General features: G+C 46.0%; 1 protein-coding gene across 1 annotated transcript; it reads left to right on the forward strand.

The window, feature by feature from the left end:
* Window positions 1–1,844: 1,844 nt before the first annotated feature.
* On the forward strand, window positions 1,845–13,873 carry LOC119935129 (cytochrome b-c1 complex subunit Rieske, mitochondrial). Its single transcript, XM_038754772.1, has 2 exons — window positions 1,845–2,139; window positions 12,973–13,873. Exons 1-2 carry the CDS (start codon window positions 1,899–1,901, stop codon window positions 13,581–13,583), a joined length of 852 nt encoding a protein of 283 aa, XP_038610700.1. The 5' UTR covers window positions 1,845–1,898; the 3' UTR covers window positions 13,584–13,873.
* The last annotated feature ends 9,602 nt before the right edge of the window (window positions 13,874–23,475 follow it).

Consider the following 23,475-nt stretch of genomic DNA (forward strand, 5'->3'; position numbering starts at 1 on the left):
TTGTACATACCTATTCTATTTATTTTATTTTGTTAGTATGTATGGCTTTGTTCTCTGTCTCCCCCTTTTAGACTGTGAGCCCACTGTTGGGTAGGGACTGTCTCTATGTGTTGCCGATTTGTACTTCCCAAGCGCTTAGTACAGTGCTCTGCACATAGTAAGCGCTCAATAAATACAATTGATGATGATGATGATGAATGAATAAATCGCGAATGAACAAATGAATGACTGACTAACTGAATGAAGAATGAATTAATGAATGAAGAATGAATGACAATGAATAACTGAAAGCATGCATGCATGCATGAATAAACAAATGAATGAATGACTAACTGAATTAATGAATGAATGAATGAAGGATGAATGAATGAATGAAGAATTACTGACTGACTGAATGAAAAGAGAATGAATGAATGAATGAATGAATGAAAGACTGACTGACTGCATGCATGAATGAATGAATAAACAAATGAATGAATGACTAACTGAATGGACGAAGAATGAATGAATGAAGGATGAATGAAGGATGAATGCATGAATGAAGAATGACTGACTGACTGAATGAAAAGAGAATGAATGAATGAATGAAGAATGAATGAATGAATGAATGAATGAATGAAAAGAGAATGAATGAATGAAGAATGACTGACTAACTGCATGCATGCATGCATGAATGAATGAATGCATGCATAAATGAATACATATTTGTTACTCTATTTATTTTACTTGTACATATCTATTCTATTTATTTTATTTTTTTAGCATGTTTGGTTTTGTTCTCTGTCTCCCCCTTTTAGACTGTGAGCCCACTGTTGGGTAGGGACTGTCTCTATATGTTGCCAACTTGTACTTCCCAAGTGCTTAGTACAGTGCTCTGCACACAGTAAGCGCTCAATAAATACGATTGATGATGATGATGAATAAAAAATGAATGAATGACTAACTGAATGAACGAAGAATAAATGACTGAAGAATGAACGAATGAATGAAGACTGAATGAAAAGAGAATGAATGAAGAATGAATGAATGACTGAATGAATGAATGAAAAGAGAAGGAATGAATGAATGAAGAATGAATGACCAACTGAATGAAAAGAGAAGGAATGAATGAATGAAGAATGACTGACTGACTGAATGAAAAGAGAATGAATGAATGAAGAATGAATGACCGACTGAATGAAAAGAGAGGAATGAATGAATGAAGAATGACTGACTGACTGAATGAAAAGAGGATGAATGAATGAATGAAGAATGAATGACCGACTGAATGAAAAGAGAAGGAATGAATGAATGAAGAATGACTGACCGACTGAATGAAAAGAGAAGGAATGAATGAATGAAGAATGACTGACTGAATAAAAAGAGAATGAATGAAGAATGAATGACTGACTGACTGAATGAAAAGAGAATGGATGAATGAATGATGAATGAATGACTGACTGAATGAAAAGAGAATGAATGAATGAATGAATAAATGAATGAATGAAGATTGACTGACTGAATGAATGAACGAAAAAAGAAAGAATGAATAATGAATGAATGAAGAATGAATAAATAAATGACTGAATGAATGAAGAGTGAATGACTGACTGACTGAATGAATGAATGAATCAATGACTGAATGACTGAGTGACGCCTGACAAGCCAAAACGTCCCAGAGCGCCTGCGCGCAGCTCTCCCTCGGGAGCGGCCGGTAGCTCCGCCCCTTTTTCCCCTCTGGCGTCGTCTGGGCACCGCCCCCCCGCCAGCGTGGTGACCCTCGTCTTTGCGTGCGGACGCCCGCGTCGCTGCGTGATGACGTCGCCGCGGCGTCGCGCCCTTGGCGTCCCGCCCGAGGAGCCGGGAAGGTCGTCGCGGGGGTGAGCGGGCCGGGAGCGTCCGTCGCCTCATCGGCCGCCATGTTGTCGGTGTGGGCCCGGTCGGGCCCGCTGGCGCCGGTGCTGTGGGGCGCGGGCCGCGGGGTGGCGGGGCCGCTCCGCCCGCTGCTTCAGGCCTCGCTGCCCCCCGGCGCCGCCGACCCCGAGCCGCCCCTGTTCCAGGCCGACCCCCGACGACTGCGCCGCCATGGCCCGCTCCGCCTCCTCCTCCTCAGCCCTCACAACAGCGCCCGAGGCCTCGCCGCCACTCACAGCCTCAACGGTCAGTCAGCCCCGGGCACCACACACCCCCGGCCGCCACACACCCCAGACACCACACAGCCCCGGACACCACACACCCCGGTCACCACACACCCCAGACACCACACACCCCCGGACACCACACACCCCGGTCATCACGCACATCTGGGCACCACACACCTCCGGCCGCCACACCCCCCCGGACACCACACACATCTGGGCACCACAAACCCCGGTCATCACGCAAATCTGGGCACCACACACCCCGGTCACCACACACATCTGGGCACCAGACACCCCGGCCGCCACACACCCCCGGACACCACAAACCTAGGTTATCACGCACATCTGGGCACCACACAACTCCGGACACCACACACCCCGGTCACCACACACATCTAGGCACCACACATCCCCTGTCACCACACACATCTTGGGCACCACACACCCCGGTCACCGCACATCTGGGCATCACACAACCCCGGGCGTCACACATCTGGGCGCCACACACATCTGGGCACCACACAACCCCGGTCACCACACACATCTTGGGCACCACACACCCCGGTCACCGCACATCTGGGCACCACACAACCCCGGGCGCCACACACATCTGGGCACTACACAACCCCGGCCACCACACACCTCCGGCCACCACACACATCTGGGCACCACACATCTCCGGTCACCACACACATCTGGGCACCACACACATCTGGGCACCACACACCTCCGGTCACCACACATCTCCGGTCACCACACACCTCCGGTCACCACACACATATGGGCACCACACACCTCCGGTCACCACACACATATGGGCACCACACAACCCCGGTCACCATACACATATGGGCACCACACACCTCCGGTTACCACACACATATGGGCACCACACAACTCCGGTCACCACGCACATCTGGGCACCACACAACCCCGGCCACCACACACCTCCGGTCACCACACACATATGGGCACCACACAACCCCGGTCGTCACACACATATGGGCACCACACACCTCCGGTCACCGCACACGTATGGCCACCACACACCTCCGGCCACCACACACCTCCGGTCACCACACACATATGGGCACCACACAACCCTGGCTACCACACACCTCCGGTCACCACACACATATGGGTACCACACACCTCCGGTCACCACACACATATGGGCGCCACACAACCCCGGCCACCACACACCCCCGGCCACCCCACACTGTGTTGCCCTTCTAGACTTTCAGCCCGTTGTTGGGTAGGGACCGTCTCTATATGTTTCCAACTTGTACTTTCCAAGCGCTTAGTACAGTCCTTGCACACAATAAGCGCTCAATAAATACGATTGAATACATGTATGAATGAACACACCCCCGGGCACCACACATCCCCGGACACCACACAATCCTGGGAACCACACAACTCCGGCCTCCACACAACTCCGGACACCACACACGCCCGGCCACCACGCACATCCGGGCACCACACATCCCGGGCATCACGCACTTCTGGGCACCACACAGCCCGGACACCCCGCACATCTGGGCACCACACACCCCGGGCACCCCATGTTTTATTTTTTGTTTTCTGTCTCCCCCCTTCTAGACCATGAGCCCGTTGTTGGGTAGCGATTGTCTCCATATGTTGCCGATTTGTCCTTCCCAAGCGCTTAGTGCAGTGCTCTGCACACAGTCACCGCTCAGTAAATACGTTTGAGTGAATGAATGGACCGTGAGTCCGTTGTTGGGTAGGGGCTGTCTCTGTTACAGATTTGTACTTTCCAAGCGCTTAGCACAGTGTCCTGCACCCAGGAAGCGCTTAATATGATTGAATGAATGAATGGACTTCTGCCCGTTGTTGGGTTGGGATCGTCTCCATTTGTTACCGATTTGTACTTCCCAAGCGCTTAGCACAGTGCTTTGCACACAGTAGGTGCTCAGTAAATAGGACTGAGTGAATGAATAGACCGTGAGCCCCTTGTTGGGTAGGGATCATCATCATCATCATCAATCGTATTTATTGAGCGCTACTATGTGCAGAGCACTGTACTAAGCGCTTGGGAAGTACAAATTGGCAACATATAGAGACAGTTCCTACCCAACAGTGGGCTCACAGTCTAAAAGGGGGAGACAGAGAACAAAACCAAACATACTAACAAAATAAAATAAATAGAATAGATATGTACAAATGGTCTCTGTTGCCAAATTGTACTTCTCAAGCGCCTAGGACAGTGCTCTGCACCCAGAAAGTGATCAGTAAATAGGATTGAATGAATGATACCGGGGTCAGCTGCGTGACCTTGGCCACTCATGGGCTTAATAATAATGATAATATTTGTTAAGCGCTTACTATGTGCCAGTCATTGTCCTGTGGGCCTGTTGTTGGGTAGGGACCGTCTCTATATGTTACCGACTTCTGCTTCCCAAGCGCTTAGTACAGTGCTGTGCACACAGTAAGCACTCAATAAATATGTTTGAATGAATGAATGTCCTAAGCGCTAGAGTAATACTAATGATAATGATGGTTTTTGTTAAGCGCTTCCCATGAACCAAGCACTGTTCTAAGCACTGGAGTAGATCCAAGGTCTTCAGCTTGTCCCATGTGGGGCTCACAGTCTCATTCCCCATTTTAATAATAATAATAGTAATAATGGTGGTATTAGTTAAGCGTTTACTATGTGTCAAGTGCTTTCCTAAGCGCTGGAGTATATAGAAGGTCATCAGGTTGTCCCATGTGGGGCTCACAGTCTCATTCCCCATTTTAATAATAATAATAGTAATAATGATGGTATTAGTTAAGCGTTTACTATGTGCCAAGCACTGTCCTAAGCGCTGGAGTATATAGAAGGTCATCAGGTTGTCCCATGTGGGGCTCACAGTCTTCATCGCCATTTTACAGATGAAGGAACTGGGGCACATGGAAGTGAAGTGACATGCCTAAGGTCACACAGCAGAGAAGAGGCGGAGCCAGAATTAGAATCCACGACCTTCTGACTCCCAGTCCTGTGCTCTTTCCACTAAGCCACACTGGCTTGGGAGTCAGAGGTCCTGGGTTCTAATCCCACCTCCGCCAGTTGTCTGCTGCATGACCTTGGGCAAGTCACTTCCCTTCTCTGGGCCTCAGTTCCCTCACCTGTAAAATGGGGATGAAGACCGTGAGCCCCTCGTGGGACAACTTGATGACCTTGTATCCTCCCTGGCGCTTAGAACAGTGCTTGGCACATAGTAAGGGCTTCACAAATACTGTCATTATTATCCTGCCCACTCACTACTAAGCTCAGCTGCTTGACCTTGGCCCACTCACGGGCTTGGGAGTCAGAGGTCATAATAATAATGATGGTATTTGTTAAGCGCTTATTTTGTGCTAAGCACTGGATTCATTCAGTCGTTTTTATTGTGCGTCTACTATGTGCGGAGCATTATAATAATAATAATAGGGGTATTATTTAATGCTTACTGTGTGCCAGGCACTGAACTAAGCACTGGGGTGGATACAAGGTCATCAAGTTGGACGCAGCCTGTGTCCCACAAAGGGCTCACAGTCTTAATCTCCATTTTACAGTTGAGGGAACCGAGGTACAAAAACGTGAAATGACTTACCCAAGGTCACCGCGGACAAGTGGCGGAGTCAGGGTTAGCACCCATATATGACCTTCTGTATATATCTATAATCCTGTTTATTTTGATGGTATTGACTACAGTCTACTTGTTTTGTTGTCTGTCTCCTCCTTCTAAACTGTGAGCCCGTTGTTGGGTAGGGACCGTCTGTATATGTTGCCGAATTATAGTTTTCAAGCGCTTAGTCCAGTGCTCTGTACAAAGTAAGCACTCAATAAATACGACTGACTCACTCCCCCAGGCTCTATCCACTGTGCCATGCCGCTTTTCCTCCTTGTCCAAGTGACTTGCCCAAGGTCTCACAGAAAGCATGTGGCAGAGTGAGTATTAGAACCCAGGTGCTCTTACTCCTAGACCAATGCTCTTTAATAATAATAATAACAATAATGACATTTATTAAGCGCTCACTACGTGCAAAGCACTGTTCAAAGCGCTGGGGAGGTTACAGGGCGATCAGGTTGTCCCATGGGGGGCTCACAGTCTGAATCTCCATTTTACAGATGGGGTAACTAAAGCACAGAGAAGTTACGTGACTTGCCCAAAGTCACACAGCTGACAATTGGTGGACCTGGGATTTGAACCCCTGACCTCTGACTCCAAAGCCTGTTCTCTTTACACTAGGCCACGCTGCTTCATTCATTCATTTGATTGTATTTATTGAGCGCTTACTCTGTGCAGAGCACTCCATAGCTAGGTTTTATCTTAGGTTTTGTAGAGGGGGAAATTTCCAAGGAATTTTGATGAGAACAGAAACTACCCAGTCCTATGTCCTCACTGTTAAGGCCACTTTTTTACTCCATGAGGACCTAAAGATCCTTCTAAAGTTTCTGCCTGGATAGAGTTGAGGACTAACAGTTGGGGATGGAGATTGGTGTCTGGAATTTGCTCCAGACTGTAAGCTCATTGTAGGCAGGGAATGGGCCTGCTAGCTCTCAAGTGCTTAGTACAGTGCTTTGCACGCAGTAGGATCTCAATAAATAAAACTGGACTGGGGAGGGAGGGCTGGCCCTACTTTGGAGGGGAAGCCATTCCAGGAAGAATTCTGGAAGAATGTGGGATGGCTTGGAGCATTATAGCACAGTAGAGGCTTGCAGGAGCACCTTGCTTGGGTTAATTGGGTTAATTGCGTGGCTCTTCTAAATATGCTTTTGTGTATTGGATCATCTTTGAGAAAAATTAAATCCATATTGTTGTTGGGCCAAAAGTTGATCCTGAAGCCGATAAGGCTTTGTAGCTTTAAAACAAGCATTTAGAAAAATATTTTTTTTCCAAGTTAACTAGTGAAGTAGTTGACCATTTGTTTTCTAAAATCAGTATTTTTAGTTTAAAGCTATAGGAAGTATAGCACACTGCCCAGGGTAAGGGAGTGGTAACTGGGACTCTGAATGTTTCTAGGAAATGAGGGTGGGTAGGAGACCCTCAGGCATCCAGTTTGGAGTTCAGAGGAAAGGGAATGAAACTGGGGCAATAAGCTGCATTTCCCTTTTTTTGTGGTTTTTGTTAAGCGTTTACTACGTGCCAGGCACTCTGCTAAGTGCTGGGATAGTTACAAGCTGATCAGGTTGGACACAGTCCCTGTCCCACACAGGGCTCAGTCTTACTGTCCATTTTCCAGATATGTGGCAGGGTCAGGATTAGAACCCAGGTCCTTCTGACTCCCAGGCCACACTGCTTCAGACAGCCACCCCAGATCAGTCTCCCGGTGGAATTACCTCAGCCTCCATTTCTAAGTGAGCCAAAGGGAAAAGGGGAGCCAAAGTGTATGTGTTCATATTAATAATAATAATAGCATTTGTTAAGCACTATGTGCAAAGCACTGTTCTGAGCCCTTGGGAGGTTACAAGGAGATCAGGTTGTCCCATGGGGAGCTCACAGTCTTAATCCACATTTTCTTAATCCCCATTTTACAGATGAGGGAACTGAGGCACAGAGAAGTTGTGACTTGCCGAAAGTCACACAACTGGTAGTTGGCAGAGCCGGGATTCGAACCCGTGATCCCTGACTCCAAAGCCCGTGCTCTTTCCACTCAGCCACACTGCTTCTCTAGGGTGTGTGTGAGGAACCTATCGTGTTTTAAAAATAGTTTACTAATGGAAGCTTCTTTGTTTTGTTTTGGCCCAAATGATCACGGGGCAAATCCTTGGAGTCAGAAGGACCTGAGTTCTAATCCTAGCTCTTCCACTTGTCTGTGTGGCCTTGGGCAAGTCACTTCTCTTCTTGGCCTCAGTGATCTCATCTGTAAAATGGGGATTAAGGACTGTGCACCTCGTGTGGGACAGGGGCTGTGTCCAACCTGATTAGCTTGTATCTTGCCCCAGCGCTTAGAACAGAGCCTAGTAATAATAATAATGTTGGTAGTTGTTAAGCGCTTACTATGTGCCAAGCACTGTTCTAAGCCCTGGGGTAGATACAAGGTAATCAGGGTGTCCCACATAGGGCTCACAGTCTTCATCCCCATTTAACAGAAGAGGGAACTGAGGCCCAGAGAAGTTAAGTGTCTTGCCCAAAGTCACACAGCTGACAAGTGGCGGAGCCGGGATTTGAACCCATGACCTCTGACTCCAAAGCCCGTGCTCTTTCCACTGAGCCAATGCTGCTTCTCTAGTACATAGTAAGCACTTAATACCTTTTCTAAAAATACAAACGTTTGATGCCAAGTTAACATCAATGGGGATGGACCGTCGGCGGACAGCACTAATGTGTAGACTTTTTTGCTTCCATTGCTCTTGCTTTTGAGCATCCTGCATCATTTAATCAATTGTATTTAATTGAGTGCTTACTGTGTATGCAGAGTACTGTACTAAGCACTTGGGAGAGTCCAGTATCAAAGAGTCAGTAAACACAGCACTTAGAACAGTGCTTTGCACATAGTAAGCACTTAACAAATGCCAATTATGATTATTATTATTATTATTATTATTATTATGATCCCTGCCCAGAGCAAGCTTACAGTGTAGAGGAGGAGACAGAAGTCACCTGACTGCCATTTCAGGATTTTTTTAATTATGTGTCCACTCCCCACCCTGCTGTTGTCCTGGGCCCCCAGGGCCTGTCTGTTTGGTTTGGGGTGGGGCAGAGATACCAACCCATTCCCTGGTAGCAGTTGCCATCTCCCTAGCCTTTGGAGGCCTTGGGAGGAGGGGACAACTACCCATCTCACCCAATTCTGTCCTCCATGCCAAATTGAAACAAAGTACAACTAGCCAACCTTCCCAACATAAGACGGCTAGTCTATGTGATACCCCCAGGACCGTTAAGGGGGAAAAAAATGTGGATTTAGTTAAAAGGAAGATTCATGTTTGTCCCAAGCAGGCCGTGCCGTTGAGTAATGATTGCCATTGTTTCTCCCAAGGTAGGAGAACATGAGCCAAATGTGGGCATACAGGTGTGCCAGGGAGAGTCCTACCCTAGACTGGAACTCCCTCCCCATCTGTATATGCCAAAACACCACTTTCAGTCCCCTCTCAGGGTCATACCTGGCGAGTTTCCAGTACTCTACCAGCCTCTTCTACCGGAGGGAGAGTCAAGCAAAGGCATACGTGTTCCATGTCCCCCCCGCCCTACCTCCTTCCTCTCCCCACAGCACTTGTATATATTTGTACAGATTTATTTTACTTGTACATATTTACTGTTGTATTCGTTTTGTTAATGATGTGCATATAGCTTTAATTTTATTTGTTCTGACGATTTTGACACCTGTCTACGTGTTCTGTTTTGTTGTCTGTCTCCCCCTTCTAGACTGTGAGCCCGTTGTTGGGTAGGGACTGTCTCTATATGTCGCCGACTTGTACTTCCCAAGCGCTAAGTACAGTGCTCTGCACACAGTAAGAGCTCAATAAATACGATTGAATGAATGAATGAATTCCTAGTTTGGGCAGTGGCTAGCAAGTGGAAGGCATACAAGTCATAACTCACCTGTGCTGGGCAGCAGTGGCATGGGAGAGAATCGAGGGCTGAGACTCTAGTTTACTGCGTGGAAGAAGGCAATGGTGAACCAATTCCATATTTTGACCAAGAAAGCTCTCTGGTTACACTACCAGAACGATTTTAGATGAAGGTGGGGCATTGTGGGAGAGTTGTGTCCATTGAGTCGCTCTGGGTCGGAGATGACTCGACAAGTGTAAGACCAAGACAAGACCACCCTCCAAGCCTTATTAAGGTCACGTCTCCTCCAAAAGGTTTTCCCTGGCTCCCTCTCCATTCTGTGATGTCTGTGCACTTGGACCTGTGACCTTCGGGCATTTGATATTCACCCTCAACCCCAAAGCACTTATGTGCATATCTTTATCATAAATTTCTTCACATTAACATCTGCCTCCCCACCCAGACTGTTTAGCAGGGAACATGTCGGCCAACTTTGTAGTATTGTACTCTCCCAAGTCCTTAGTACAATGCTTTGCACATGGTAAGCGCTCAGTAAGTACCATTGAATAACAAACCCTGATGTGAGAGATTCAACAAATTTCCCATCCGGTTGCTGACATCAACAAAGTTTAAGATGGAGCTGTGGCATTTTGGTGTAGGGGAGTTATTGGTTCACAAATCTTAGACCGTGACCCCTATGTGGGACAGGGACTATTTCCAACCTGATTAACTTATATCTATCCTAGCTCTTAGAATAGTGCTTGGCACATGGTAAGTGCTTAACAATAAATTAATTAACCTTAATTAATTTTTTCTGGTCTGCTTGGGAATCGGGGGATTTCTAGATCTATCATTTGTAGCTATTCTCTGAATTTTATATTTGTCCTTGTCTGCTGGCCCTCTCCCATTAGACTGAGAGTTTCTTGAAGGCAGAATTTGCAACTTTATACTACTTTTGCATGTTCTCCCAGCCTGTAATACAGTACTCAGCACAAAGAAGGAATAAATCCTGTTGAGTCAAGCTGGACCGTCAAATCTGCTCGCCAGTATTACTAATTCTAAGTACAGTTGGCTGTGCTTCCGAGCATAATCCATTGTAGACTAGATCAGAGTATTCTGTCTCCAAAGGCTGATTGAGCCAAATCCCTGCAGGCCAGTGAGAAATAACAATGTCATCTTAAAGCTTCATATTTCCTACTGAAACCTCTGGAACACGGTCCATCAGAAAGGTGCAGAATGGAGGAAAATTTGAATATACTGTATTGTAGAGTGGCCCCTTTGAAAAGGAGCCAAAGCATCAAATGCAGTAAATTGTGTTCCCGCAGAACCGCCTTGCAGAAAATCCATATTCTAGTACTCGTACCTTGGCCATTGCTAAACTCTGACAAAAAAAAAACAAACAAAAAAACGGTTCTCCAACACTTGGTTTACTGGTACCAATTTGTGGATCCCCTTATATCTGGACAGATGCTTATTGAGGAAAGAATGTTCCCTAATTCCTTGTTAGCGCACAGCTCAAATCATGTGATTACACATCCTCGTTCTGACAGAACACACTACAGAAATGGACTGAGGTAGGTGTAAGATTTGAAAACTCTTTGAGATTTTCAGATTGCCGTGAAATCAAGAGCTGTTTCAGATGTGGTTATCCACCCTAGCCTTAGTATAGTGTTTGGCACATAGTAGAAACTGGATGAACACAATAATATCCACCCTGACGCTTAGATCAGTGCTGACACATAGTAGGTGCTTCACAAGTAGCATTATTATTATTATCAATATCTGACGGATATAGAAGTCTACTGGTCAGTGTTTCTGTGTCTTCCCCAGCTCCTCTTGAACACCAACCAGGAAAATGATCCTGCTTTCATCACTTTTCCCCTTTCCAGCAGACTGTCTTCTGCGGAGCCAGCTCAGCTGTTTTTCTCTTCTCTATTGGCACTATTGGCGTTCAGGCCTCTGCTCTCCCCTCTACTGGGGTGTTCTTCCATTCCCCTCCTCCTCGTTCTGGCCCCAGCCCCCCTGACTGTAACTGTGATATTTGTTAAGCACTTACTATGTGCCGAGCACTACTAAGCTCCAGGGTACAAAATAATCAGGTTGGACCCAGTCTATGTCCCACATTAGGCCTCACAGTCTTAATCCCCGTTTTACAGATGAGGTAACTGAGGCACAGAGAAGTGAAGTGACTAGCCCAGGGTGACATAGCAGACTCGCAGGCCCGTGCTCTATCCACTAGGCCATGCTGAACAGTGGGATAACGAGGCAATAAAAATAATGGGGAGTCCCAGGGCTGAGAGAGAGGGATGAAAGTCCTTATTCCACCTTCTGGTACATTTGCCAGGGGTTACAGTGTTCTGGTCTATGTTGGAGTGGCCAAATGTCTGTAATCTTAAGGTCAGGTAAATAGGTTGAAACAGGTGAGCCATTAGAGCCGGCATTGGCAAGCTTCTTTTTTTTTTTTCTGCCTTGGCTGGGGTGGGCAGGCGGAGGGAGGGGTGCACCTTGCTGTTTCCCTGAGAGGGAAGATGGAATGGAGTGAGAGAGTACACCAACATCTCAAGTGGCATCTCTTGAGTATTGCTGGGAAACTGCTGCCAGTCTTCCGTGTTTCATTTCTGCCCCTTCTCTCGCCACCCTCCTGCTCTGGGCTCACTGCTCCAGGGGTCTTGGACTCGGCAGTGTCTTTCCACCAGAGCAGAGAAGCATGACCCCAAGCAAAGGTGGGCCAGGCGATGCCGCAGATCTAGAGGGAAAGGTGTAATCTGTGGCAACCACGGTAGAGGTTGTTTGCCTGCTTTTGCGAGTTCACCTTGCAATTCTGTTTGACTTTGTGCTGATCTTTCCACCAAGGTAAACCCATTTCTGCCAGATTGTGGGTTTTCACTACTCAGCTACTCACTTTGGCTAGAATGTTGTCAGGGAGCTTGAGCACTGGTCCGCTAAGGCGATCTTGTGCGGCGGTGAGACAGTGAGTACTATAGCATGAGTTTCCGTTAACACAGAACGCAGAAACACAGCTATTACACCGTAGGAGGATTGGGAGCTGTAGGATTACCGAATCTACTAGTGGTCTACATGATAAATGACACACGTCATCTGGGCTCATATCCATGTAATCATCATCAATCGTATTTATTGAGTGCTTACTATGTGCAGAGCACTGTAATAGAGTAATAGAGTAATGTAATAGAGTGGCTGATTTCCTCTGGGGGGAAGTTGTTTCCTCTGTTAACCGTGGCCATGATTGTGATTTTTTTTGAGTCCAGACCTGCTTTTATGGTGGGGTTTCTATTGAATAGCCTCAAATTTTTTTTAGAAGTTAGCATACTGGTACCCAGCTGGGTTCTTAGAGTCTTCCTTTTGTCTTGCAGCTCCCGCTTCGGTTCGTTATTCTCACACAGACATCAAAGTGCCCGATTTCTCCGACTATCGCCGAGCCGAAGTGTTAGATAGCACGAAATCTTCAAAAGATAGCAGCGAGGCTAGGAAAGCCTTCTCCTATTTGATCACCGCCACGACCACCGTCGGCGTGGCCTACGCGGCCAAGAACATCGTCTCCCAGTTCGTCTCCAGCATGAGCGCGTCGGCCGACGTGCTGGCCATGTCGAAGATTGAGATCAAGCTGTCCGATATTCCAGAAGGGAAGAATATGGCTTTCAAGTGGAGAGGGAAGCCTCTGTTCGTGCGTCACCGAACCCAGAAGGAGATCGAGCAGGAAGGGGCCGTCGAAGTGTCGCAGCTGCGAGACCCGCAGCACGATTTAGACCGAGTGAAGAAACCCGAGTGGGTTATCCTGATAGGCGTCTGCACCCATCTCGGGTGCGTCCCCATCGCAAACGCCGGAGATTTTGGTGGCTATTACTGCCCTTGCCACGGCTCACACTACGACGCCTCGGGCCGAATCCGGAAGGGGCCTGCCCCGCTCAATCTCGAGGTCCCGGCTTATGAGTTCACCAGCGACGACCTAGTTATCGTCGGGTAAACCCCCGGACTCGAGTCGTACGTCCTTCGGGGGCGACCCGTGTACAGAAAGGGGAAGCGAAGAGAGAGTCCGGCGTACTTCAGATTGGGAAAATCAAGCCGTTTTTAGTCTGCTGGTGATGTGTGAAGATGTTCCTCTGAATCAACAAGCTGCATATGATGAATACTCTCAAGTGTTGGTTAATAAAGGCACCATCAAGCACTGTTTTGCTCTTCATCTTCTTGCAGTTGTATTGTTATTTGTCCCCTGATAGTGCTTCCCAATTAAAAATAATTTACAGGCTAGACCTATGAAACACTAGTGTTTTTGTAGTCCATTTCAAAGTCTTTTTCAGGTTTTATTAAGGCCCATTATCTGCCCTAACCTAGGTATTAATGGTGTCAGGATCACAATTGCAGGCTTATGATTGGGTTGAAGAGGTGACCTTTATCTTTCCAAGGCTGGTCTTCAGCCACCAGAGGCATTCCGGGATCATTACTGCCCAGATCGGGCCCTTCGTGTCCCCATACTCTGTCCCATAACTCTCCTTAATGGCATGGTTTTTTCAGTTTGGGAGCTAAAGTGGCTCCTAGTTGAAACATTTTGTCAAACGGGATAAGTAATTTAGTGAATTAGAATAGTATTAAGATGTGACTTCAGGTAGGTCATTGAATTCTTCTTCATCCTCCCTCCTTTACTTTCTGAGCCGTCCTTTTGAATAAAAGACAACATGGAACGTTTATCAGAAAAATGCCCTAGTATTAATTCATGGGATTATTAGAGGACTGCAGTGGCCTGTTGTGACACTTGTAGCAGTAACTCTCAACAGTGACATTTCTAATCCCACCAAAAAAAGCATTTACTGGCCAAATTACTACTTCTGCACCCTTCTATTTTGAAGTGTGGGATCAGTGCAGTGCAAGGTGGGGAATTTTCCAAACTGACTAGAAAAAAAGGTGCCTAGCTGGAGGTGCACTTTGAAGGGACCTCCCATAATTTTTTTTGTCCACTCTGCAACCTTTAAAGCAGCTGGAGCAAAAACGGTGGAGACGTATGTGGATAAGGCAATCGTATATATTGAGCCCTTACTGTTTGCATCGTACTGTACTAAGCCCTTGAGAGTACAATAAAACAGAGTTGGTAGACATGTACCCTGCCCATAAGGAGGTTAGTCTAGAGGGGAAGGCAGAAATTAGAATAAATTATGGGTGTGTACATAAGTGCTGTGGGGTCAATAAAGGGTGCAAAATCCATGCCATAATAGAGCCCGCGCCTGGGAGTCTGAAGGTCATGGGTTCTGTTGCCGGCTCCGCCACTCGTCTGCTGAATGACCTTGGTCAAATCACTGCACTGCTCTACCTCATTTATCTCAGCTGTAAAATGGGGATTGAGGCTGTGAGCCCCTTATGGGGTAGCGACTATGTCCAACCTGATTTGCTTGTATCCACCTCAGCACTTAGAACAGTACTTGGCACATAGTAAATGCTTAAACAAGTACCATCATTACTGTTATTAAGGCAGGATTTCACCTTGCCCCTGAAAAAGCATTCACTCGTGCACCTCTTCTGCATTCTGCTCATACATATTCAGAGCTGGACCCTCTCTAGACTGTAAGCTCCTTTTGGGCTGGAAACATGTCTGCCAGCTCTTGTATATTGTACTCTTCCAAGGCCTCCGCGTACAAATGCTCAATATGTAGAATTGATTGACCAACCCCTTGTACTGTCCTGCTTCTTTGGGGGTCCTTACAGTCTGTCCAACCCCCCTAATAAGTCCTGTGTGGAATTCTTAAAATAACTTTGGTTTCTTTGTCTAGTAGACTGGGGCATGTGAAAAGTGATCCTTGAGAATTTAGAGCATGTATGGAGAACATTCTGAGCAGTTCAAGATTTCCTGGGAAGACAGGTAAAGTGGACTTTCCATAGACTTTGGGTAGAGAGGAAGGAGACGCGGGAATGGGCTTCCAAGGGAGATCATGGAGTAAACATTCCTGGTGACTGAGGAATAGGCAACTATCTGTCCTAGATGGTTTAATGATTCTTCTGCCTGGTGGCAGGAGGCTGAATCAGGTGACCTCACAGCTCCATGTGTAAGCCTAGATAAGTTTTATTATTATGTTTTAGGAGACAATTCTTTTGATGAGCCTGTAGCTTTAGCTAAAGTGCTTTAACAGTTTACATTTCATGCTGTCCATTCCCACCACTTCTGTCCCTCCGTTTTCTCATGGCGGAGTGCAGCATATGTCTATTTAATGCCTATCCTTTCAGTTAGCTGCCTTTAAGACCTCGCTACCCAAGTGAAAGAAAAAAATACCGAGATGATGTCCTGCTAACAGCAGCGGTTTTAAATGTAAAAGCTTGAGCTGTTAGTGCCTAAGATTCACTTAGGTGGGTATAGGTCTTGTCAACTCATCACTTCCCTTCCCGGAGCCTGAGGGCTCTGAGCTGCCAAAGCTTCCCTTGGCAGCAGCCGGGAACCTGTCTGGGCTAGTCCTTGCCCATCCCCACCAATGCTCTGGGCTGGTCAATGCAACCCCCTTCCAAGAACATATTTATTGAACGCTTCTGGCGTTCTGATCACTGTGATGCGTTCTTACATGTAAAGTAAAAGATATAATCTCTATCTACCCAATCCCTGCAGCCTTAAGGGTGAGGAAGGTGTGACTTGGCAAATAAAAAGTAGGGAGAAAGGAAGAGAGAAATAAACACAGTAATATCACACTACTTGTTAAGTATTTACTATTTGCTAAGCTCCATTCTAAACCCTGGGGCAGGTACAAGTTATGTTGGACAGGGTTCCTGTCCCACGAGGGGGTCACAGTCTAAAGTAGGAGGGAGGAGGATTTAATCCCCATTTTACGGACAGGGTAACAGGCACAGTGACTTGCCCAAGGTCACCCAGCAGACATGGGGCAGAGCTGGGATTGGAACCCAGGTGCTCTGCCTCCTGGGCTATGCTGCTTTATACAGGTAAGTAAATAGATATGTGAGTGTTTCAGTGGCCAGTGGAATGATGAATAGGAAAGCGGGCAACTAGGGAATACCTCTTACACCTAACATTCAGAATTATCTTTTCCTTTCTCCCCCATCATAGTAAATAATAATTATGCAATCTATTAAGCCCTTTGCCAGATGAGGTGCCAACTCTGTCCCGTATGGGGCTTAATTTAAAAGGCAGGGAGAGCAGGGATCACCTGTATTTTGCAAATTTGGAAACTTGCCCAGAGAGGGTAGGTGATTTGCCCAGGGTCACACAGCAGACCAATGGCATAACTAGGTGGACCGCCTCGCTCTGTTTACTCACTCCATTAGGCCATATGGTGGAATGTGTAAAACTCACTTCCCACCCACCCTGCTGAAGTCAAGGAGGTCGGAGATGCTTCCACCCCTTCCAGACATCCCTTCCAGACATCCCTAGGAAAACCGCTCCCGATTAGTTTACCCTCTACCCCTCCTAGGCAGAACCACATACCTTTCCCTTAAGTCTGGGGGCCTCTGCTGCTGTCCAGACAGACCCACTTGGTTCATAGTTCTTCTCTGGACTCTCTCCCAACATCCTGGCAGCAGGGATGAAAAGAGAACTCACCTCCACACTTTGGGGATCAGGTCCGTTGTCTGTCCTGGAGCAGGACAGAGTTCCTGGGAATGGGCTCAATAGGCAGCAACAATCTTCCTCTCCCCTTCAACTTCCAACCTGTTAGACTCAGAGTTTGGTCTTTCATGTTTTCATTACTTCACCAATCCTAATGAGCCGGTCACCAAAATCCCCTCCACCTGTATTCTTAAAATGGTTTGCCGCTTGAGATCCAGGAATGTGTCTTATTCGCACCTATTTTTTTTTTCTCCAGTGCTTTGCACACAGTAGGCACTTGATATTATTGCTACTTTTCTATCCAAATCTCGGACATCCCAACATCAACATGTCTAAAACAGAACTCCTTATCTTCCCACCCAAACCCTGTCCTTCCCCTGACTTTCCCATCACTGTAGACAGCACCTCTCCCAAGCATTAGTACAGTGCTTTCCACACAGTAAGCGTTCAATAAATACAATTGAATGAATAAATCCTTCCTGTCTCACGAACCCATAACCTTGGTGTTATCCTTGACTCCTCTCTGTCATTCAATCCATTACCTAATTCTGTCTGTTCAGCCTTCACTAAAATCCTCCCTTTCCATCCAAACTGCTACCACGTTAATCCCAACACTTCTCCTTTTATTCCTGTATCACCCTCCTTGCTGACCTCCCTGCCTCCTGTCTCTCCCCACTCCAGTCAATCAATCAATCAATCGTATTTATTGAGTGCTTACTATGTGCAGAGCACTGTCTCTCCCCACTCCAGTCCATCAATCAATCAATCGTATTTATTGAGCGCTTACTATGTCCATACTTTGCTGCCAGGGAGAATGCCGCTGGGAGTCCGTCGTAACCGTGGGGAGCGGAGGTGGGGGTGGATCCAGGGTGAGTGCGACTGGTATTCCGTCCCTGGCAGCTCCGGGAGCCACAACTACAGAGAATGACACCTATTTCCCATCATCTCATTTGTTCCGAGGATCATTCGGCCCCTCCGATGGCTGCATTCCCAGGTCCGGCTGCTCAGATGTTTTTTTCTAAAAAACGTTCAGGCCCTGCCTCAAACAGAAACTCCTTACCATCAGCTTTAAATCAGTCCATCACCTTGCCCCCTCCTACCTCACCTTGCTACTCTCCTACCACAATCCAGTCTGCACACTTAGCACCTGTAATGCTAACCTTCTCACTGAGCCTTGATCTCATCTTTCCCCGCCAACCTCTCGCCCACATCCTGCCTCTGGCCTGAAACACCCTCCCTCTTCATATCCAACAGACAATTACTCTCCCCTCCTTTAAAGTCATATCTAAGGCACATCTCCAAGAGGCCTTCCCTAACTAAGCCCTCCTTTCCTCTTCTCCCACTCCCGTCTGCTTCACCTTGACTTGCTCCCTTTAGTCATCCCCCTCCCGGCCCCACAGCACTTGGGTACATATCTGTAATTTTATTTATTTAGACTAATGTCTGTCTCCCCCTTATAGACTGTAAGCTTGCTGTGGGCAGGTATTGTGTCTGTTAAATTGTACTTTGTACACAGTAAGCACTCAATAAATTTGATTGGCAACTTTCCCCCAAAGCCATTTTGTGTTTCTAAAAGCAGTATTACAGTGGAAAGAGCATTATAAACGTGAACTCTTCAATTCTTGCCCCAGCTGTGTACTCCAGGAATTGAAAGCATTGCATTTGATTCAGTAGACATTTTAGGGTTTGGGGTTGTTTTTGTTTTTTTAGCTTCTGCAGAAAAGGTTCATAGAAGGCAAAACTAAAATGGTCAGTGCCAACTGACTTACCCAGCATTACTGTAAAGCAGAGAAGATTTAGCACTAAATTTGTTGTAGTATTCATTCATTCATTCAATCGTATTTATTGGGCACTTACTGTGGGCAGAGCACTGTATTCAGCGCTTGGGAATTACAGTTCGGCAACAAATAGAGATAATCCCTGCCCACAACGGGCTCAGCAGTCTAGAAGTAGTATCCTGGAAGAAAAGACAAGAAGTTTATTCAGCACTGGTTACTAAAGTGGCTGCCCTGAAACTGACAATTGCAGCCACTATTTATTCTGAGAGTGCTAAAAAGGCCTCATTGTGTAACCATGTCAATTTTGGCAATTTATGTCATTTTTAACACTCTCTTAGATCTTCCAAAATAAAGCCTGTAAATCAATTAAGGCATGCATCTTTGGAAGGGTGCTGCCGAGAGTTCTTCAGTAATGATCCAAGCATTTTCAAGAATTCAATCTCCTAATTTTGTGTGTTTTGACTCTTCCTGGTGCCTTTTTAGTGAAGCGGAGATGAACTGCATTGCAGTTGACTTGTATACGGATTCAGGCTTCATTTCCAAGGAAAACTACAATGTATAAGACCCCAAAGAGGTGTCAACGAGTTTTCTGACCATTGTTTGCGCAATAATGAGATTCCTTATTTATTCATATTTACCTTACAACATTTCAGTGGCAGAAGGAAGGCACAAGTAATATTTCCATTATCTTAGTGGAAGCAGCATGGCCCAGTGGAAGTCAGTCAGTCCATCATATTTATCGAGGGCTTACTTTGTGCAGAGCACTGTACTAAGCGCTTTGATGAGTACAGTATAGCAATATAACAATAATAGTGGTATTTGTTAAGCACTTATTGTGTGCGGACGCAGACCCTGTCCCAAGAAGGGCTTCACAGTCTCAATCCCCGTTTTACAGATGAGGTAACTGAGGCCCAGAGAAGTGAAGTGACTCAAGTCCACACAGCAGACAAGCAGCAGAGCCGGGATTAGAACCCATGACCTTCTGACTCCCAGAGCCATGCTCTATCCACCATACGTTCCCTGACCACAGCGAGCTTACAGTCTAGAGAGACAGACATTAATATAAATAAATGAATCACAGATATGTACATATGTGCTGTGGGGCTGGGAAGGGGAATGAATAAAGAGAGGAAGTCAGGGTGATGCGGAAGGGAGTTGAAGAAATGGAAAGGAGGGCTTGGTCAGCACTTAACAAATGTCATCATTATTATTATTAGCGGAAAGCACGGCCTTGGGAGTCAGAGGACCTAATTCCGGCTCTGTCAATTGTTTGCTGTGCGACTTGGGTAACTCACTTAACTTCCCAGTGCCCCAGTTTTTTCAACTGTGAAATGAGGATTCAGTACCTTATTCCCCCTCCTACTTAGACTGTGAGCCCTACGTGGGACAGGAACTGTATCCATCCTGATCAATCAATCAATCATATTTATTGAGCACTTACTGTGTGCAGAGCACTGTACTAAGTGCTTGGGAAGTACAAGTTGTCAACATATAGAGACAGTCCCTACCCAACAGGGCTGATAACTTATATCTACATCAGTCAGTTAGTAGTATTTATTGAGTGCTTAATATGTGCAGAGCACTGTACTAAGCACTTGGGAGAGTGCTATATAACAGCAGACACATTCCCTACCACAATCAGTACTTAGTGCTTGACATCTGCACTTAACAAATAGCAAAATAATAATAATCTTAGGATCCATCATTCCAGTCATTTTGTGTTTCAGTCCAACTCTTCAAGATTTAATTTCCATTTTGGAATTGAGCTGGGAAACTCAAATCTTGGGAAAGAAAGGGGAAGGCAGATTGTCATATCCATCTTTCTACTATAAAGAGGAGCAGGTATTCTTTTCTGTGTCTACAAACGTGCATTAATTGGGTGCTGACACGGGGTGTCCTGACCGTATTCTCCCAGAGAACGTGAAGACAAGACCTGTCCCTGACCAAGAAATCTGCCGCAGGTAAGACTTTCAAGGCTTCAGACATGTAAGTGAGAATATCGAACAGATTTATTATAGTTATGAAGCTGGGATCTAAACTATGGGATTGAAATTAATTTCTCAAAGGTTCCCTAAGTCTTTACAAGACTTGCCCTAAATTGTCCCAAACGGAGTCTAAAAATGAATGGAAAAAAAATATAAATTGAATGAGCTACACTTACACATTTCTATCGTAACCCGAAGTGAATTTAAGTGCAGCCTCTGCGCAGACTTTGAAACTGGATTTTGGAAACTTTAAATCCTTCATTTAACACACACACACCACACCACACCCCCACACCCACCACCACCCCAAAGGGAAAGGCAGATGTTAGTGGGAAGAGCTCAGATCCTGGAGTCAGGAGACCAGGATTCGGGTGCGTAACCTGAGGGGAGTAATTCTACCTTCCTGCATTTAGTGTACTCACCTGTGAAACATCTCCCTATTTCACAGAGATGTTTTGAAAAGAAATAGAGGATTGAATTTGAAAGCATTCTGTAAGAGTTAGAGGATTATGAAAATTCACAGTATTTTTCAAGAAAAAAATAGGTCAAGGATTAAAAAAAGAAAAATTAGATGACTAATTTCTTGCCCCCGTTTACTCTGGACGCAAAGAGAGGCCATGCGATTTGAAATGAGCGGTTCTCAAAAGAAGAACCCGGACTATTTTCCAAGCACCCATTCTGATCCAGCTACTCAGAAGCACAACCATTTTTATGTGGTGGCCAAGGTGGGGAACGCCGATGCTTAAGTGCCGTGGGATCTGGCCCTTTGTCACTTGTAAGACCAAAATTCACTTCCAGCTTATGAGCAAGAAGAGGATTACAGGACGTTTGATGGACACAGGGAAGGATTACAGAGCCATAGAACAAGGCAGAGGGCCAAGGAGAAGCGTAGTTTTAGCAACCGCCGCAATTGCTACAGCAATTCCGAAGTTGATTGATCCCCAAAGGAGCTGTACGTTGTAAATCACATTATTTAAGGAAAGGGTATATTTGTCTTCTGCCCTCACCCCTTCTTTTACCTGGATTAAACGGCTGTGTCTGGGAAAGACAGTCCACTACCGTGCTGATGGAAGGACTAGTGCATCCCATCAATAAAAACGAACTGGAGGTTTCATAACTATAATAGAAGGGCGAATGACTCGGCTCAGTCCCCAGATGATCAGAGAAACTGCAGTACCGGAAAGATAAAGGGCAAAGTTTAGGTGTGCCCTCCTCTACCCGACTAAAAAAAAAAAAAAAAAGAAAAAGGTGCAGGAAACTAGAAAATATTCATGTGATCCAGACCTTTTCCCTTTTAATCTTTTTATTCGGTGGATCTCAGAAGAAGCTGGGACATCCACGGTTGATCGGCAGGAGAGTAGAAGGTGACAACCATTAAATTCTTAATGCCATTTTATATTTCTTGACTCTAGCCTGATCTGTAGCCACTGAACTATAGGGGCAGGAAAGTCCACCTTTAATTGGCCTGATAATGGAGGAGAAGCCAAGTGGAAGACCGAATATTTAGCTCTTATTTCTTACAGTCGACCCTAAATCAAATTCAAATGATACCAAGCCATCATTCTAGTCTCCATCCACCTGCTCGATGACCAACATTACCATCATCCAATATTTATTTAGCATCTGCCAGGTGCACAGAATTGCACTTAACTCTGCCACCATTCTTGGAGCGCACTGTCTCCGCAGCCTGGAGCACCCTCCCTTCCCAAAACCATCAGATTCCAGTTCTCCCGGTATCCGAAGCCCTTGTAGAATCCCAAATCTTCCAACAGTCCTTCCTTGTTGAATCCCCCAACCGGACAAAGGCACCAACCATTTCTAGCACCTAAACCTGTATTAATCGCCTCTCCTCAGCACAGGCATACATTTTCATTCAATTGCGTGTTGAATTATTTGCTTTAATTATTTTAACTGTAAATATTTTATGTCCGTCTCCCCATTTAGAGTGTAAATTCCTCACTGGCAGAGAATGTGTCTCTTTGTATTGTACTTTCCCGAGTGTTTGATGAGTGAATTGCTCCCACGGGGAGCTCAATAAATGCTATTACTACAACTAGAGAAAAGTAAATTGGGAGAAAGTCCCATTGGAACTTGAGGAGAGACCTTGGCGCAGATTAAAGATTTAAAGCCTTGGGCCATGAAAGCAGCATGGTGTAGTGGAGAGATCCGAGGCCTGGGCATCAGACGATCATGGATTCTAATCCCGGCTCTGCCACTTGCCTGCTGTGTGGCCTTGGGCAAGTCACTTCATTTCTCTGTGCCTCAGTTACCTCATCTGTAAAATGGGAATTAAGGCTGTGAGCCTTATGCGGGACAGGGACTTCATCCAACCCAATATGCTTGTATCCACCCCAGCACATAGTACAGTGCCTTGCACATAGTAATCACTTAACAAATACCAGTTGTTATTATTATAAATTAGTATTATTTTAAAAAATTAAGGGACCGGGCCTGAACTATTGAAATTGAAAAATAATACCTCTAGACAGTGAGCCTGTTGTTGGGTAGGGACCGTCTCTGTATGTTGCCGACTTGTACTTCCCAAGCGCTTAGTTCAGT

This window comes from Tachyglossus aculeatus, chromosome 11, assembly GCF_015852505.1.
Source record: "Tachyglossus aculeatus isolate mTacAcu1 chromosome 11, mTacAcu1.pri, whole genome shotgun sequence".
Taxonomy (NCBI): Eukaryota; Metazoa; Chordata; class Mammalia; order Monotremata; family Tachyglossidae; genus Tachyglossus; species Tachyglossus aculeatus.

Bases quoted from the DNA above. Each gene is read 5' to 3' on its own strand.
- LOC119935129 (XM_038754772.1), top strand. From the start codon at position 1,899: ATGTTGTCGGTGTGGGCCCGGTCGGGCCCGCTGGCGCCGGTGCTGTGG. The intron at 2,140-12,972 runs GTCAGTCAGCCC...TTTGTCTTGCAG, and splicing joins CGCCACTCACAGCCTCAACG to CTCCCGCTTCGGTTCGTTAT.